The 17,566-nt window shown below is 36.1% G+C and overlaps 1 protein-coding gene across 2 annotated transcripts in view; it reads right to left on the bottom strand.

The window, feature by feature from the left end:
* Nucleotides 1–17,566, bottom strand: part of prkacba (protein kinase, cAMP-dependent, catalytic, beta a) — a 42,537-nt gene that overhangs the window by 11,583 nt on the left and 13,388 nt on the right. The window contains exon 1 of one of the 2 annotated variants that reach the window (XM_066692636.1): nt 5,828–6,059. The exons of the other annotated variant lie outside the window; for it this stretch is intronic. Within the exon in view, the coding sequence (XP_066548733.1) occupies nt 5,828–6,005 (178 nt within the window). The 5' untranslated portion in view covers nt 6,006–6,059. Of the gene's footprint in view, nt 1–5,827; nt 6,060–17,566 lie in introns of those variants that run through there. 2 annotated transcript variants of the gene reach the window in all.

Below are 17,566 nucleotides of genomic sequence, written 5' to 3'. Positions count from 1 at the left end.
ACTCGAGCTGCCCATAGTCACAGATATTAGGTTGCAACGTGCACTTTTAGACATCAAGGCCAAATGTATTGATGAACACATTCAGTAACTATACATTTAAAAAAATAACTGAGAAAAGAATAAGTTCTACTTTTCACTGTGCTGTTTAGTTATCATGGTCCTTTTGTAGGTTCTGACAGATGGAATGTAGGTCAGTAGATTGAAGTTTCATTAATAGCATAATCCATACTGTGGAAAAAGTTTATTTGGTTTTCTGTGACTTTGGGCATCTTATGAAAGAATGAGCATACCAAAAGTCTCTATAGTTCACCAAGGGTTTGCAGGAACATTCACCCACATGGATGGGATGATGAGAAGGAGAGAGAAAGAGAGAAAGAAGATTTATGTATTTAACAACAAGCACATAAGATATACAAAAGTGGATTAGATACACACAGAATACAAGAATAACAATTATCAAGCAGACAGAGAGAAGAAAAAACTGAGGCACTGTTTTGTGGCTGGCCCTAATCGTTTGATTGATCATAGTTGATAAAAGACAATGGCTGCTGTGTGACTGCACAGTCAACCAGGTATTAAGAGCTTTAGGACAAGCATAGTGACTAAAACCTGTAAGTTATTGCAAAGCAGTCAGCATTAGAAATGTGATTAAGGAAAATTAAATGTTATACTTCAATTGAAAAATGCCCAACCCCAGTTTCCATGGAATGCATTGTGTTTCCAGGTTGGGCAAAGGGAAGATTGACAATTACTGCTTATACCTGTCAGTACCACAGGGCAGTACAAAAGGTCTCTGGGCTCGTTCTTGCTTGCTGTGCCCCAGTGCAGCACTGCCAGTTGTGCAGTACCATGGGCTGCGGTAAACTAACTCAGCCTGAATCTGCAGGGAACCTGGGAGTGTGGGAGTCTGGCCTTTACCAGATGAGTCACTCAAGGTCCTCTTTTGCCATTTGGAAGATTAAAAAAATAATGTGAAGATTGTTTACTATTATTTCCAAATCATGCTATTTATATGAATTACATCATTTGAAGAGAGTTCAGAAATTAGCAATATAAAAACTGATTAAACTGATTAAAAGAAGCTATATAAAATAATTTGGTATTTTGACTAACTAACCAATAAACAAATAAATACACAGAAGTCTTTTGATGCCATTATTTAACACAGGGCTTCCAGTTTTAAAATCCCAGCACAGCAGAGATACAGTAAGACAACACAAACAGAACTGAACAGAGAAAATTAAAGATATTAGGTCCATAGAAGTGGTGCAGGAAAAACAGAAGGGGAAAACCCATTCAGATATCAGAGACACACACAGAAACCATGTCCTCTAAAAAACAATGCATCTTCATATTGTCTTCATTTACAAACCGTGTGTAATTAAAAAATATATATTATTTTTTTTTACACACAAAAAAATTATTTTAATAAGGGGTGTTCTTCAAACTATACTACAAATTCAATGTTTTCAGTTTGCTAAACCCTGATTCAGTCTAGTAGAAACTGTGAAGATCCCAGGTGAATTAACAGAGTTGATACAGGGTTTGTGTGAAGTCACACATTCTATATAAGTCAATCGAGTTGTCAAATGTTTACACACTCCATAAGTTTAATTTAAAAAAAAAAAAACACTCCAGTCCTGTGCTTTCAACAAGGGTCCAATGTCATGACGTAGATTTTATTGTTCCTATCCTACTCCATAAAATATTGGTTTATTCTGTCCCTGTCCTATTTGATGTTTTTAGGTTTATTTTTCACTTCCCGTTAAAACTTAATAAATCACTCTGCTGCATTGAGTTTTAGGTACAAAAAGAAGGAACTATGGATACTAGTGATTTGCTAATGGTGTGCTATCAATAGCTCTCAAAAACAAGGAACCATAGACCCCTCCCTTGACCTTAATTCAGATCATTCACTGCTAAGGAATATACATTTTTTTCAGTTGCCTATTTCACTAATTGCAGGATGTCTACATTAAGATAAAGCATTTAACTTGAAAACATAATTTCTGTACAGCACTTGAACTTTGACCTTAATACATTCTTCTGCTTTTTCATTTTGATTTTAGGGCTTTTCTCCCCCTGCTGCCCATTACATGCAACAATGCTACATTATTGTCTGAGGGTACAAACATCTGCACATCATCATTGGAGAAATAGTTCTATATTGCCACTTGTATGTACTAAAAAATATAATTGTATTTTAGTGTACAGGCAACAGTTCTGCCTGAGGAAAAACAAAAGGATTGTCAGAGGATACTGAAGGCAAAATGGTTGAGGCCATTATAAGTCAACAACCGTTTCCCCTTCATTGAATGTAGTCTTATACTTTTATTTCCAAAGGCTTCAGTCCCACTCCCTGTACGTTTACTGCAAATTCATTTCCATGGCCAATGGTTTCCACCTCCCATCTTTCGCAATACCCACAGACCCATGACAACCTAATATCTAACGTTACTCTACTCTCCCACTGTGTGTTAAATACTGTATTCTAGAAAATATTTATGCCTCGAAAAGAAGAAAAAATAAAAAGCATATATTAATGCTTTCTTTACTCGCTGCATTATTTAGTCTATTTTAGACTGCAGAGCACAAGCCTGAAGGCATTATTTATAGTAGGGTGATGTCATTTCAAGGTTTGATCATATTTTAGAACAGAAAGATAAAAAAGACAACCAACACCAGCCAATACACCTCTAATGGAATTCTTAATAACAGATTCCATTTAGATGTTTTTTATTTTACTTTCAGACCTCACATGCCAGATTTGCTGGATGAAGTTTTGGCAGGTGTGCAAATAGAGTTTGGCAGACATTCAATACTGGCATCCCCATTTTATTGATTTCATAGCAGAGAGAATTATAAAAAATATATATATATATATAAACACCACAAAAAAACGTGTACTATAAAATAGAAAACTTCACAGAAATAAAGATCCTTTCACAGTCTGAAAACCTTGAAAGAGCTTAAATGGTGGATACTCCGCTAGAAATTGATTTTTAATTTTAATTTCTTTTATAAATGTTGCTTCCTGGAAGAGCAAGCCATAGCTTCTGCATTTCCGTTTCATATTGTGCTGCAGAATGTCTTGTTTGCCACATTTTCCACCCACAACCATCTCAACCTCAAATCGAAGCAATTCCATATATTTTATGTATGTATTTCTAAATGCTATAAGAGATGGAATCGCTTCTTCAAACTGAATGTCTTAAAGATACATGTTAATTTTCTGATTGAATGTTATACATTTTTGCTTTAAATGTCCAGTACACAGAATACATACATGTAATATTATGAAAAAAAAAAAAAAAAAAAAGCAAAATCGATGTTCATATGCTCCAATACATATATAAATAAAATCTAACTTGCCATTCAAGTAAAAACGCACAAAAACAAAGAACTGTACTCACCATTCATTTTGACTCAGAATCCTTAGAAACATTCTTTACTATGACGCAACCTTAGTATTTTGTAAATCCTAAAGAGCTAAAGAATATACTCAAAAATAAAAACATCTTTAAGAGAACTACTTATGTAACAAATTTGCCAAATATGAAGCATTTTCTTTACGCATGGTTTTAGGTTCACGTGATAAGCTTTTAATTCAACCATCCAAAAAACAAAAACAAAAAACAAGCATTTGCAGGCTGTTACATTACTGTATCTAGTTCTGAAGGGAAGTTGAAATGGCACCGAGGATACAAGCACACCATGATGCAAAAAGATGTTTGCAATTAGATCAAGCATAGGGCATTGCCATGGAAACGCGATCTGCACAGAATTAACACTTGACTTCAAGCTGTAGTGGTGCCTATTCAAAGGATAGTTCTTAACCCATCGAGAGCCGTTTCTTTGCAGTGTTTAATAAATGGTAGAGCCCACGAAAGCAAAACACGTGTAGTTGCACGGGTAACAAAGGCAGAGCATTACAGAGAAATAGATAAAATGTACAACCTGGTTTGGACTCTACATTATATACATTCCAGCACTGATTTAATGAGTTGATGTATGTATGTATGTGTATATGTATAGCCTATACACAGACACACATTATATATATATATATATATATATATATATATATATATATATAATGGTTTGTGTATATATACATTTAAGCTGAGAACACTTGTGCAATGCAAAACACCAGGACCGACTGCACATCAAAATGTGGGGGCTGGTCACACGCGCTGGAATATTATTGCATTCCACATGGACCTGGGAAATCCAACAATGGCCGCAGAGGGGTGGAGAGCCTACCACTGCTGTACAATCCCAACACATCTGAAGAATGCCTTAACAGGACAGATTAAAACCTTCAAGACACACGACAGTGACTAGTAAACCTAACTGAGCTGCATGATGCTTTAAGCCTACACCTTACAAACCTGTGTACTGGAAGACTGCTACAACCAACTTGACGAAAGTGATGCCAATCTCTCTACTCTTGCATGCCAAACGTAAATGGCATAAAGCTATACACCAATCAAACTGTTGACAGCCATCATTCACAACAAATTATGTATATTTTGAAGCACAAATAGCACACACTGTTCACTGACATCCAAGAATGGATGACAAGCAAAACTAATTTGAAAATATAGGCTACACATCAAGCCCTTCCACACATTACAAAGTATCACCAAAACCGAAGTAACTAAAACAGAACCATTTCCTTTACCTCCTATGTTTTGTTAACCGTTTTATATTTCCTGTAACTTCACACATTACTCTAAACCCTGCATGGGAAAGTAGCCTCTATACATTATCATATGAGTCACCATATAAGTGTGGTGGGATTGAATCACATGTTAAAACTGTGAAACTTAACTCCCTGTTACCTACCCACAGTATTCTGGAGTGTTTCTGGATAGTGTGAATTAACCATCCTCAGTCTCTCCTCCTTTTAAACCCAAACACCTAAAACCTTGCCTGCTAGTCATTCTCAGAAAGCAACTTCAACTGTACTTTAGCAATACCTTGAAAAGTTGCATCACGTCAAAAACGAAGATACTTTAGTAAACAAAACTTTATCTTATAATATAATTATATCCTACCCTGTCGTTTCATTAGCATTAAACTTGATTTTGTGGGATATAATTTAAACCCCCGTTTTATTACTAATGTATACATTTTTTAAATCATATTTTTGTTTTTACTTTTATTTTAATAACTACTCCTGTGCTTCACATTTTTTAATCTGATACTCACAGAATTAAAAAAATATGTTTTTCCATTCCATATGAGGAAGTTCTTTCTTGGCAGGATACACAAAGTCAAATTAAAAAATAACATTAAAAAACTAAACTATTTGCCAAGAGATCTTGAATTTTATTAACATCAAAGTTCATTTTGACTTGAAGTAATGGTGAAGTATGGTCTTCTAAATCTGTATATCGAAAAAAAAAAAATTGTAAGAATCCAAACCATGCAAAGTTAATAAAACTACTATTTAAATCGAAAAATAAAGTGAAAAACAGAACTTAAAACTACATACTTTAGTAGGAATTATTCTAGTCCATAATAATTCTTAAAAAGGGAGAAAAAGGTTTACTGTCACAGTATACAATTGATACTGTTCTTTTAATCACTCAATTGCAAACCCAACAAGTCACCACTACACAAGACTCTGCATCACGGTAGAAACCTAAAACTGCCATTTGCTCTACCCACCTCAAGACCCTTACTAAATGCATTTATTCCCTTTTTCTGAAGTCTAAATTAACTTTTGATTCAAGGATTTTACACACAGACAGTTCTTAAGACTTTAAAGCTCCAAGCATGCAGCAGCTTGTCTGACTGGATTGATGTTCCTAGCACTTACTCCAGCGGTCCCAGTTGAGGGCGAACTCAGAAACATGAGGCCCTTCACTTTCCAATGCTTTCTGCTCCTGGTTCCCCTTGCGTCGGTGAAAAAAACGGTTGGCCAAGCCATCCAACTTGTGCAGAGCAGAGCTCGTACTGGTGCACTGAGTACACTGTATGTCCTTCGCCAGAGCCATTTGCGGAGCTTGGACAGCTTTCGCGAGACTGAACAACTGCAGCCCCAGGGTAACTCAAATGTTGTGCACTGACTCACAGGAGATGCAATACATACTTCCTGTCTGCAAGCACTGAGCTGCTACTTGGCTTACCACACTTGGTTTTACTTCCTGTCAGCAGCAAATTGTTTAATTTCAGCAAAAACAGGGTGCAGATAAGTATTAAAGTATGTACTATGTAATGTTTGTTTTGGTTTTAGGTAGTGACCATCTCTAGAATGTGCCAAGTGCTAAAATTAGATAGGCCACTACAATTTTTCCCCAAATAACACATTTTCACACACACACTTCCTGCACTACTGGGTAGCTCTTAGATCATGCAGGAATATTTGTTCCTAATGTGCTGTGCAGAGAAAAGGATGAGAATGCACATATGAAGTAACTTCTGGCAGCCTAGGGAACTGCAACAGCAAGGATTGTAGAAATGCTGTGACGTTCTAGAAGTAGGCTAAATTAAACTTACATAAATAAATGTAGGTGTAAGTCTCAAAATACAAACAATTATAAAATGCAGGAGGCCAAACATGACCTCTGTTTGATAGCTAAGTCAGGACAAATGTGCTCTGGCTAAAGAATTATAATTCCCCCTCCAATTACATTTAAGCCTATTCCTGCATTATACAAACTGCATAACATGCTCGCACACTGAGAATAAAGACTTGGATTTTCTCAATTTCCTTTGTTGAACTGTGGAGGGAGATAGAATTCCATGTCTTTTGTGGAGTAGATTTAAAAGATATATAGCATGCCCCTTCAAACAATTACTTTTTCAACTCTTCCTTACTTGTGGAAGAGCCAAGAAACACCACAAGCTGCTTTAGTTTTGAAAAAGAAAACAAATTGACTACTTTGGGGGGGGGGGGGCGTGACCACTGAATGAATACTTTTTAGAGCTTCTACAGATGGCCTAAGCCAGATTTGTATTGGGGGGGAAATGGGATCCCCTACCCACATACACATTTTCTCATTATGAAATAATACCTTCAACGGTGTTATTTACAAGTAAAATATGACAACACAAACTTTTACATCTCCATAAAAAAAACAGTTGAAATTTAAACTATCAAAATGCCTTCAAGAAAGTAACATTTACACATTTAAAATAGTGAAAGTAACACATTTTCACAGAGCATTTCTTATTACTTCACAGAGCATGTCTTACTGAATAAAAATTATTGAGCTCAAAACGAGCCACATTTAGATACTTGTTGTTTTCCTTTTAGACCCAACCACCGACTTCAATAACTATAGCTCTGTATTTCAATAAGGTTTAAAAATAACTCTCAAAATGGTGTCATGTGTCTGCTGAACTTAGGCTAAGCATCACTCGGCAAAGTAATAAAGGCTCAACATGCTGCAGTCTAATCTTAACAAACACAGACTTCCTCCTTCTGTGGTTTGCTTCAGTAACTCCCTTTAACTGAAGTAATTTGCTTTTGCTAGAAATCATATCTAATTACTATCTTCAATATATATATATATATATATAAAAGGTTCAGGAGCATGTTTATTTATCATATATTTAACAGAACACTTAACCAGTGGGGGGAAAAATGAGGGATGTAATGAGATAGCTATCTTTGAATGACTCCTGTCTTAATGTGCACTCTGCCATTGTCTCTGTGTTTCATACGGTTTCAGTTTGTACAGTGTTCTGCTGGGTTTCAAAAGTAAGTGGGAGCAGCATGACTACTGTAGCTTAAACTGATTTAATTACACTGCAAGGGAACATGATGAATTCATGAACAATTCCACACAAAAGCTTCCTACTGACCTAACACAGCCTGGGGTGACCATTTCATTGAGGAGAATCTGTCCTTTCATTCCTATCTTTTCCAACTGTAAGGTGCTCTGCGGGGAACAAAACTCACTCAAGGAAGAACAGATCGAACAAAAACCACCGTGCTTCTGTCTGCTTTCTGCTTGATACAAACTGAAAAACAGAATTATGTAAAACGTGGCAGTGAAGTACTACACACCAGTATGTAATGTAGTGAGGTAACGTGTTTAACATCACAAAACCATGACCCATAACTACTGACACAAAAGCATGGTCATTGCTTAGACCGCTCTATGGAACACAAAAAATACTGGAAAATCCTCATCCAAATCAGAGTTTTCCCTCATGATTTAGTCCAACACCACAAACTAACAAACACAATTATGTCAAACAAACAAACTTCAAAAGCACATTTGTGGGCAAGGAGAAAGCTACAGATGTAATGAAATGACCTATCCAGTTCATAGAAGTGAACAGGAAAGCATAATAGTGCAGATGAGTCCAATTGTTATTGCACAAAATTCCACTGAAGACTTAAAAACAATTTATTTACATAGAAAATGGATGCCGTTTGCAAGTTTCATGGCCGGTTCAAGGATAGAAAGTGCAGAAATAAAAACCTTTCCAATGATTATAGAAAATACCCATGCATACATTTACATGTATTCTAGTTCCATCTAGTGGTAAAATAAGAAAATGAACTCAAATATATACATGTTCTTAAATAAATAAGAAAAAGTTAAAAATGTTAGCTAAGAACTAAATATTCTGAGCAAATCAGAAGAAATATAATCAACCATCAAGACTGGGGGATGCAATCAAAAGTCAAATACAGATCTAGCTCCCCACCTGCCAAGCTTGCAAGCAGAGCACTGATTGGATCCCATAAACCAGGAATTGCTGGGCTGAATCTGGCCTATTTCACTAGATTACTTTGGGATTACCCTGTGGGCAGCGCACAGCTGGCTGAGTGGTGTGGGGGTCGGGCGGGCTGAAGACTGGCCGGGACTCCCTTGTTTTTCTGCATATTACAACGTTCAGTGGTGTATGAACATCGCTGCTGTCTGCACTGTAGGCTTGTAGTGTGAAGATGGAGAAACCGTAGCAGTGCAGAATTCAGAAGACATGCATTTTGTCTCTCTTCTATGCTGACAAGGGTAGCCGAAAAGCAGTTCATTTGCAGATTCCAAATTGGGGAGTTCCATAAACAATCTGAAATGACACACACAGATTGAGGACTGAGAATAAAGAACACAGCGAAGGGTGTTAGAGATGGGGGAGAAATACCTAGTAGTGTTTGAGTTTTGTGGTTGAAGTCAGCGGCATCCTCCTGGAAACTGCTTACTTAAAGTTTAGAAACACATGAACAAGCTGAGCTCAATGGCTTGCACTGTTTGAATCTTTTCTTACGTTAGATTTTATGTCTAGGTTCCTCAAAACTGGTGATACGCTGTGTAACAGTGCTCTCTGCTGGTATTCCTTTGCATCACCTTCCTGACATTATTATTATTTTTTTTTTCCCTCCCATAAAAAAAATCATATTTACATTTATCAGTTTGGTTTTCTGACAATTTTTTTTTATTATTATTATTTTAAATAAAACCTGTTATTGGTATAGCCTGAGAGAGTATTAGGCCAAATCAACAGATTACACTTACATTAATTAACATAACACTTAAATCATAATTTAATAATAATTTTATTCTGAACTGTGACTATGGCATTCCAGTGCTAATTGGAGAGACAAAATAACTCATAGTATTACATAATATTGCATTAGTAGGTGACCTGACCCATTTTAAGGCCACACAACAGCCTGAAACCTAACATTAGCCAAAGCCAAAATGTCAAGCTAGGCCAATACAAATCTACACCCAATTTAGCTAAATTAGTAGAAAAGCAACCCTAATCTTTACCCAAGCCTGAGTTTACTGGGTTATCTAATACTAAACCAGACCACTAATGTGTAACCCTAATTTTATCAGTTATTGCTTTTGCAAAATCTAGCTAAATTATTCTAAATATGTAAACAACCTTTAGACCATTTATAACTTCTCCAGTATCCATACACCCTAATTGTAACATTTAAAAGCAAAATTTAGTTAAATCACTCAAAATAATGCTCTATAAATAAGCTAATTGTAACTGTTAAATACATTTTCTAAGTTCAGGTTTTGATACTGTAAATGTATTCTTATGCACCCCAATCATGGTCATTATTAATAATAATAATAATAATAATAATAATAATAATAATAATAATAATAATAATAATATTTATTTATTAGCAGACACCCTTGTCCAGTGGCGACTTACAAAATATCAGAGCAATATGAAGTGTTACAGATCATCAATTACAGATATGGCTATTAATTAGCCTGATATCTAAATAACATTCAGACTCTTAATTCTGAACAGATATATTGCATTACATTTTAGGCTAAAGGGGAGAGCATTTTGTGTTAAACAGGTCTGCTGCCATAGGTGATTGACTCAACCTTGCCAGGTCATAGTTGGCTGTGTTTTTACAATGAAGGGGCAAACAAGTGTACTTAATTGTTTATAATTTATTGAACCTGGTTTAAATCTGTCTACACAAGAGGAAACTGATCAGACCTGCAACAATTCATAAGGGAATGACACTGTAAATCATAATCCTTGTCTATAAACCAAACACACAAACTTTATTCTCAGCCCTTCCCTTAGCAGCCCATGAAGAGCACTCCAGGATAGGAAAGAAGGGAGGTTTTAATATAGCTATTACATATGAAATGGAATGTAGTTTTGATCAAGGTTATAATCTTAATCCAAACACCATTTGTTTGAGCAATACCCAACAAAATCACCCCAGGATTATAAATCTCTGATTATCTTCTAAAGAACAATAAAATATTCACAGTTTACATTTTCTGAATTTGGTTTTGAAATAAGAGAATGATAGATCTAGGAAATAATGTTCTTGTATTTTTCCTTAAGACATTTGAAAGAAAAAAAAAATCTATTTGAATAAATATCTAATAGCAGCCCTAACATTTCTGATTAAACAAACTGGATGTTGCTATGGAGCTGAAACTCCTCCTATATCCATCCATAACCAATAACAAAATACAAGAAACCGCACTAACTACAACACACACAAAAAAATCCTCTTATAATTACATTAATTGCTGTGGAGTTTTTATATAACATTGGACAAACTTATTTGATACACTAGCATTGTTGCAATATACTAAAACCAGGAATCTGACATTGTAGTAGTAGGTGTTAACATTTGTGAAGAGCATAGAAAACTAGGCAAAAAAAGAAAAAAGCATGTACACAAACAATACAATAAGTAAGAAAAGGTTAACAGGAGGTGAACCTTTGGTGGGAATAGACGGGCATTCACTTGCATACATCAGTTAAAAATAATACACACACCCAGGTCTTCAAAAGATCAGTCTAATATCTTAAATAAGGGGGGCGAAAAAGCCTAAGAAATACAGAGAGTGACCAAATCAATGAAAAGGCACGTTAGGTCAGGCACTCCGGTCAACAGGAAATAGATCATTTAAGTACAGTACTACCAGGCACATGGGTCCCAAAATAGGCTGGCTGCCTAATACTGATCCACAAAGCCCTGCTGTCACAACATCAATGTTAACTATAGGCATGTATTTATAGTATTAACTTAACAGGACTGGTAAAACAATAGCCCTATGCCACACAATTTTATACATCATTTATTGAGCAATATTCTCTGCAACATTACCTATGACTACTACTAACATAGCCCTGCAAGTGCAGTATCTGTTGTATTGTACTGAACAGGCATGAAAACTGATTAACAGAAAGCATCAATACACAATCTTTTTCTGCCACCCTTGCTGCTCTTGTAGTAATTGGGAACACTGCTCTTGCTGACCTCATGTGATCTCACCTGCAGCCCTGTACGCAGCACTTTCCCCACTCCAGGGCACAAAGCGGCAGTCCTTGCATGTGCCGGGCAGCTCCTGGGTATTCTCACATGGACACTTGCCAATCAAAAAGGAGGTCAGGCTATCCATTACAGTGGCCAGGCGGCTAGCTACACAGGTAATGGGGCATTGGGAAAGCACAAGCTGCTGTATCTTTCCCCCACACGAGAGGTGACACTTTTACAGAGCCTTTGAAATGTGGCGGCCTCTGTTTATTGTGGAAATTATTTTTAGTCATTTCACTGGGTGATGCTCACTGAAGCCCCAATACACGGTCACATTCATGTAAGAGAGAGACAGCTGTATCAGTTGAAAAATGGATGAAGATATTTTACCACATTAAATATGTTTTTCAAATTGTAAATTTAGAAAAAAAAAAAAGTAAAACAGGAGATTGCAGTGTAATAATTACATAATTTCGGCAGGCACAACATCAACATGTTCGTCACATTTGAATCGACTATTACTTTTAAATAAGTAAATAAATATGATGTAAATACATTGCTAGAAAAGCAATATTCATTCAAAGCCTGCTTCTTTTCTTAATTTAGACTTCTACACATTTATTTAGTTACCCTGAGAAAGTACTAAACCTTAAAGGAGAACCAAGTCTTTATACATTAGTGACTGCATAACAGAATCAAGTTCAGTTCAATTTCCATGTATTTCAATTTCAAAAGAATAAACGCAGAGTGATCAATCAGATACTATGAGGGAAAACAAAAAAAGATTCTTAAATAAAAAATAGAAAAATACACTTGTGGCAATTCAGTCACAAAGTGCCAGCCTGTTTCCCCAAGTTGCTATGAGACCGAAATGACATGCTGTCCCTCTTATCATTCTTAACAACTTCACTTCAACTTTACTGTCCTCTATCTATACAGGCAAAGCTGGTAGGGGGGGTGAGGGTGGCACCATAACTGTAAAGCTGTAACTGCCTATCAAAAGTAGCTTACTGATAATGTACCGATAAGCAACATTGCACTGTTTTTTTTTTTGCTTCCTCACTCAATAATACTCTAATGACAGCAACCCTGCCCGTTTCTCAGCAGGCCATGTTTACATTCGGGCTAACAGGGAAAGGGAGCAGAGGGCCCCTTTAGGACACGCAGCGGGTGGGAAACTCCATGTGTGCAACATTGGGAAACGCTGGGGAAAACACAGAGGTCGCTATACACGGGAGAGCAATTGCTCCCTCCAGCCACACATTGCTGTCTCTCTCACAAACCAAATGTTCAGTTGCATCTCCAGCTTCCTTGCAAGCCTTGACTCTGTCAAAGACCTCTTTGGGAATATCGCCCAGGAATATTGTCTGGGTGACTATAAAACAAACGGGGTGCTTATCTGAACACAACAAAGCCCATGCCATGCATACTGTTCAGTCCATGAAAAAGGCTTCCCATATCAATAGCAACAAAGCGGCGCGTGAAACAGTGTGCAGTTCTATTGAGCCACTGTGAAAGACCGACACTGGAATTAAGCCTGTGCCTGGTTCCTCAGCACTTTTCCTGGATCAGAGCTGTTTCCATAGAATTGAGGCAATGCAGATCCATTTATTTCAATGATATGGCTAGATTATAATTAACTAAGATTTAACATTGTGTAGCACTTCCATTTTTTGCAGTATAATGTTCTGCATGAAGTTCCCTAGAACAAAAGGTGTTGAATTAAACAACTGCTTTTTTACCATCCTGTACTAACAGTGTGAGCACAGGGTGAATTCACAGCTAACACTTCGCCTTATTCAAACCAGATGTTCATTTTTATTTAATACTTTATTTCATTATTTGTTTTTATGACGAGAAAAAGAGGCAACTTCTGTTTTCTGGGAATTGCGGTGTATTTTTAGACATTTCTGCAATGCAAAGAGAAGCTAATACAAATGCCAGAAGAGGATTTCTTTTTAATGGAAACTGCCATAACAAACCGAATACAATAGTAATTGAAAACATCTGGTCTCTACTGTTGGTCTCTAGAGAGCTTAAAACAAACGAAGGCAGCAAAAACAGTAAAAGTTTGTATGATAGAGAATACTACAAGTGACTAAGAAAAGAAAGAATAAAACAGTTTAAAATCCACTAAATCAGTACTATAAACACTAACACCAATATACTGCAATGTACAAATTCATTGGTTAAGTGTACAAGAAAATGCTTGGCTGTTTGTCTGCACTACCTAGACTTACGAATGTGCAAAAGTATCCCTGATTGCCCTGTTCTTTAATAATAAACACAGTCATGGATAGATGATAAAAATGCACTTTACACAGAAAAGGAAACACTGACCTTTTAGCTTAAAACATTGAAAACTAATGATCTGTTAAAGAAAATAAAACTCTATAATAGTTACTACAACAATACTGTTGCCAAACAAAAAGTGCTTATCAGATTTCAATTATCACTTAAAACCATTTCAAAACTGCAGCTTGGTTAGTGTCTGTTAATAATGTGCTTAAAAAGGAAGTAGCAGGAGAAGCAAACCTCTAGAATCACCATAAAATGTATTTATTGCAAACAAACATCTAAGCAACTGGATTGAGAGGTCTAAAATGTTTTGTAATTGGATTGAACAATGTGAAGAATAAAATAAAAGATAGATGAGGAACTTAATTAAAATATAAACAATTAACTTCATAGAGCACAACAAATATAAGCTGATTTACTTGATTTTCAGTATTGTGTTAAAGATTTCATCATTCTTGATAATATCAAATAAAGACGTATTTCTTGGTTTATTATTCATCTGGAAAGTAGCCTACAGCCTAGATGTTTATTCTTAAACCTTTGGACTATCCACCTTCTAATAACTTAAAAAGCCACACTATAGCAGACTCTTTGGGCAAAAGTATCACAGTTCAAATTAATATACAATAAAGCTGCCAGGTGTCTACTGATTAGAGATGAGTTTTCCATGACTTGTGAGACCACCACAATGTCACTGTAAGGCATTTCTGTAGCGACAACACTGAATGCAGGCAGCACTCCACGATCCTGGCAATACAATACGCAGTGAGAACAGCTTTATAATTTGTAGCAGAGCCTCTAAATCTTGTTTGACCGTTTAAAGGTGGCTTTCTTTATCTTATCCGCTTGTGTAGAAGTAGTTCAAAACATGTTTGCCTGACTGCAGTGAGGTTTATCACACATCTTTAACTCTAACCTGCAGGAGTAAAGCCCCTAAATACGGCAGGATTTTTTTAAGACGGCTTCGATACATTCCTCGACAGTATAATGAGAGGCACATTGAGCCTGTGATTCGCTTAATGCCCATCGTTTTATTTGAGGTAATATTATGACACATTATCTTATTAGGTCAAATATATAAGTTTTTAAAATTTTGATATTCATTAGGATTGTTATTATGTGACACTTAAGACAATTAAAAGTATCTAAGAGTATTTGTTTCAACTATGGAAAATGTGAGGCACTAGAAAAGCATACATCAAGTGATAAAAAGGGGCAGCATTTGTTCTTGGTTATTCAATACAAATTGAACACAATGCCACTTAGAAGGCAGGTGAACTATTAAAATACTAAGTTTATTACTTAAATATTACTGCAAACATTATGGTGAAGGGACCCTTAAAATATAAAGTCTGTTAATGGGTGAAAGAGGCATTGCAAAAAAGGATTCCATGTTCCTTTGAAGTCAGATATATGTCTCATAGGGAAACAACCACTAAATACTATGTCAGCCTAGTTCCAGGAGTGAGTAATTCAGATTTAGACTGTGGGAAAGTTTGTGGGTTGCTGGAAAGTGTCTTTGACTAAGCAGTCCCAAAGAGGCAAAACCATGGACAGCTTGTATAGAGGTGGGAATCTAGGAATACTGTTATTGGAATTAAACTAACTACTGTTCCCCAGAGAAATGGACATCCAAATGTAAATGGTCTACTAAACCACATATTCATGCTGATGAATTTGTACCAGTTTAAGGCTCCATTCAGAAGAAACCAAACAAAAAAGGTACACCTTTGCAAGTTACTAATCTAAGTTACGGAAAGCTTGTAAAGTTTCTAGCAAGAGTACCAGTGCAATTTGGAGAGTTATAGCACAGTTTTTGTTTTTTAAATATAAATAAACAGGACAATGATTAACGTCTGCAAGATTTTCCAAAGGAATTTTAAAGCAGCACTTTGAGCGAACACGAGGAAGACAAACCTAAGAGTAACCAGAAACAATACTCCTGGTTTGTATTAATTCACAACAGAATCAAGAAGCTGGACTGAGGGCTACCTATTGAGTTTAGATTAAAATATCTAGTTTTGAAGAGTATTTAATTTAAAACATGCATGTGCTTAAAATTTCAAAAACATTTTCCCACCTTGTCCCTTTGAAATGTAATGTACTGGAGGCAGAAGACCCATGTGTTTTAATCTCTAACTTTTAAAGTCTGTAATAGATATTAATGAATCATCAACTAACACTGAATAATTCGGAAGACAACAGTCCTAGTACCTGCTTTGAAAATATCATGTTTGTTAAAAAGCCCGCTAAGTTGAATAGGAACGTTATTCATTATCTGCATGCTTAAGGGCACTGAAAAACATGGAACATGGAAAATGTAAGGTATCCAAAGGTAAAACTATTAATTATTTTAATACTTGCAAAAGCTCCAAATGCAGAAAAAAAACAGCTAGCCTAGATATTGGTGAATCTGGAATCAGTTTCTGTCAGAAATGTAAAAGAGATAGATAGAAAACGTTGGCCGAGAGAAAAACTTCCTAAATTAATCGATAGACCAGGCAGAGAGGGGGAAAGACAACCAATACAAACATGCAAGTCATCAAAATAAATTTTCAAAAACATTTCCTCCCAATTCAACAATAAGGTATGCTGTATTCAACTGGTTACTCTACATTATAGAATGTGTTGCTAAAGTCACTACTTAATATTTAATGATTGTCTCAATAACACAAACCTTTAGCTAATTGTTTTCCAAGACCATATCTAAAACCACTTTAGACTAGGACCTTATTCCCTGTATGCATATACTCCTTTACTAAGCACTGTTCAGCAAAGCCTTTAAGTATCTGTAACATTTGAGGATCAATACGAAAAATAAATACAATCAAGTACCTCAAGAAATGTCCATTATCCCAGGCTGCTATACTGCAGGACTTATGCAAATGAAGCAGTACATTGAAATATGAACTCACTTATAATAACTAAGGGTATTACTGGCTCTCAGAAATAGAATGAATGTAGTAAGATAGATCTGGGAATCCTGAAGTCTAACATACGACCTGAAGTGAGAAATCTGGGGGTTGTATTTGATTCAGATTTATCTTTTGAATCTCACATTAAACAAATTACAAAAGTGTCTTTGTACCACTTAGGAATCATTGCCAAGGTCAGGCCTGGAATGCAGCTGGTAGAGTCCATAATCAAAACAAATAAGAGGTCCCATATCTCCAGTGTTGGCTGCACTACACTGGCTTCCAGAATGTTTTAGGATTGATGTAGAACATATATTAACACGTACACTAAATAGAAAGGCCCCTGAGTATTTAACACTAGCACCACCATAGCTGCTTTTTGAGCTGTAAACTCCTAAAAGTATTAATTATAAATACTTTCTTCTTCAACCGCCTGACCCACGGTTTATGCGGTAAGCTATATTGAATATAACATAGCTGACAATCTGGGCTGTCACTGTGAAAGAATCAGTTAGCGTTGGCACTGTTGGCACTACAATTCAGCATCTATACAGGACTGAATGTGCCGCTCACCCTTCAGCAAGTGCCGCACCCACTGGCACACAGAATACAGACACTGCTATGACAG

The sequence above is a fragment of the Amia ocellicauda genome, chromosome 19, assembly GCF_036373705.1.
Source record: "Amia ocellicauda isolate fAmiCal2 chromosome 19, fAmiCal2.hap1, whole genome shotgun sequence".
NCBI lineage: Eukaryota > Metazoa > Chordata > Actinopteri > Amiiformes > Amiidae > Amia > Amia ocellicauda.
This window is presented reverse-complemented; position numbering and strand designations above follow the sequence as displayed.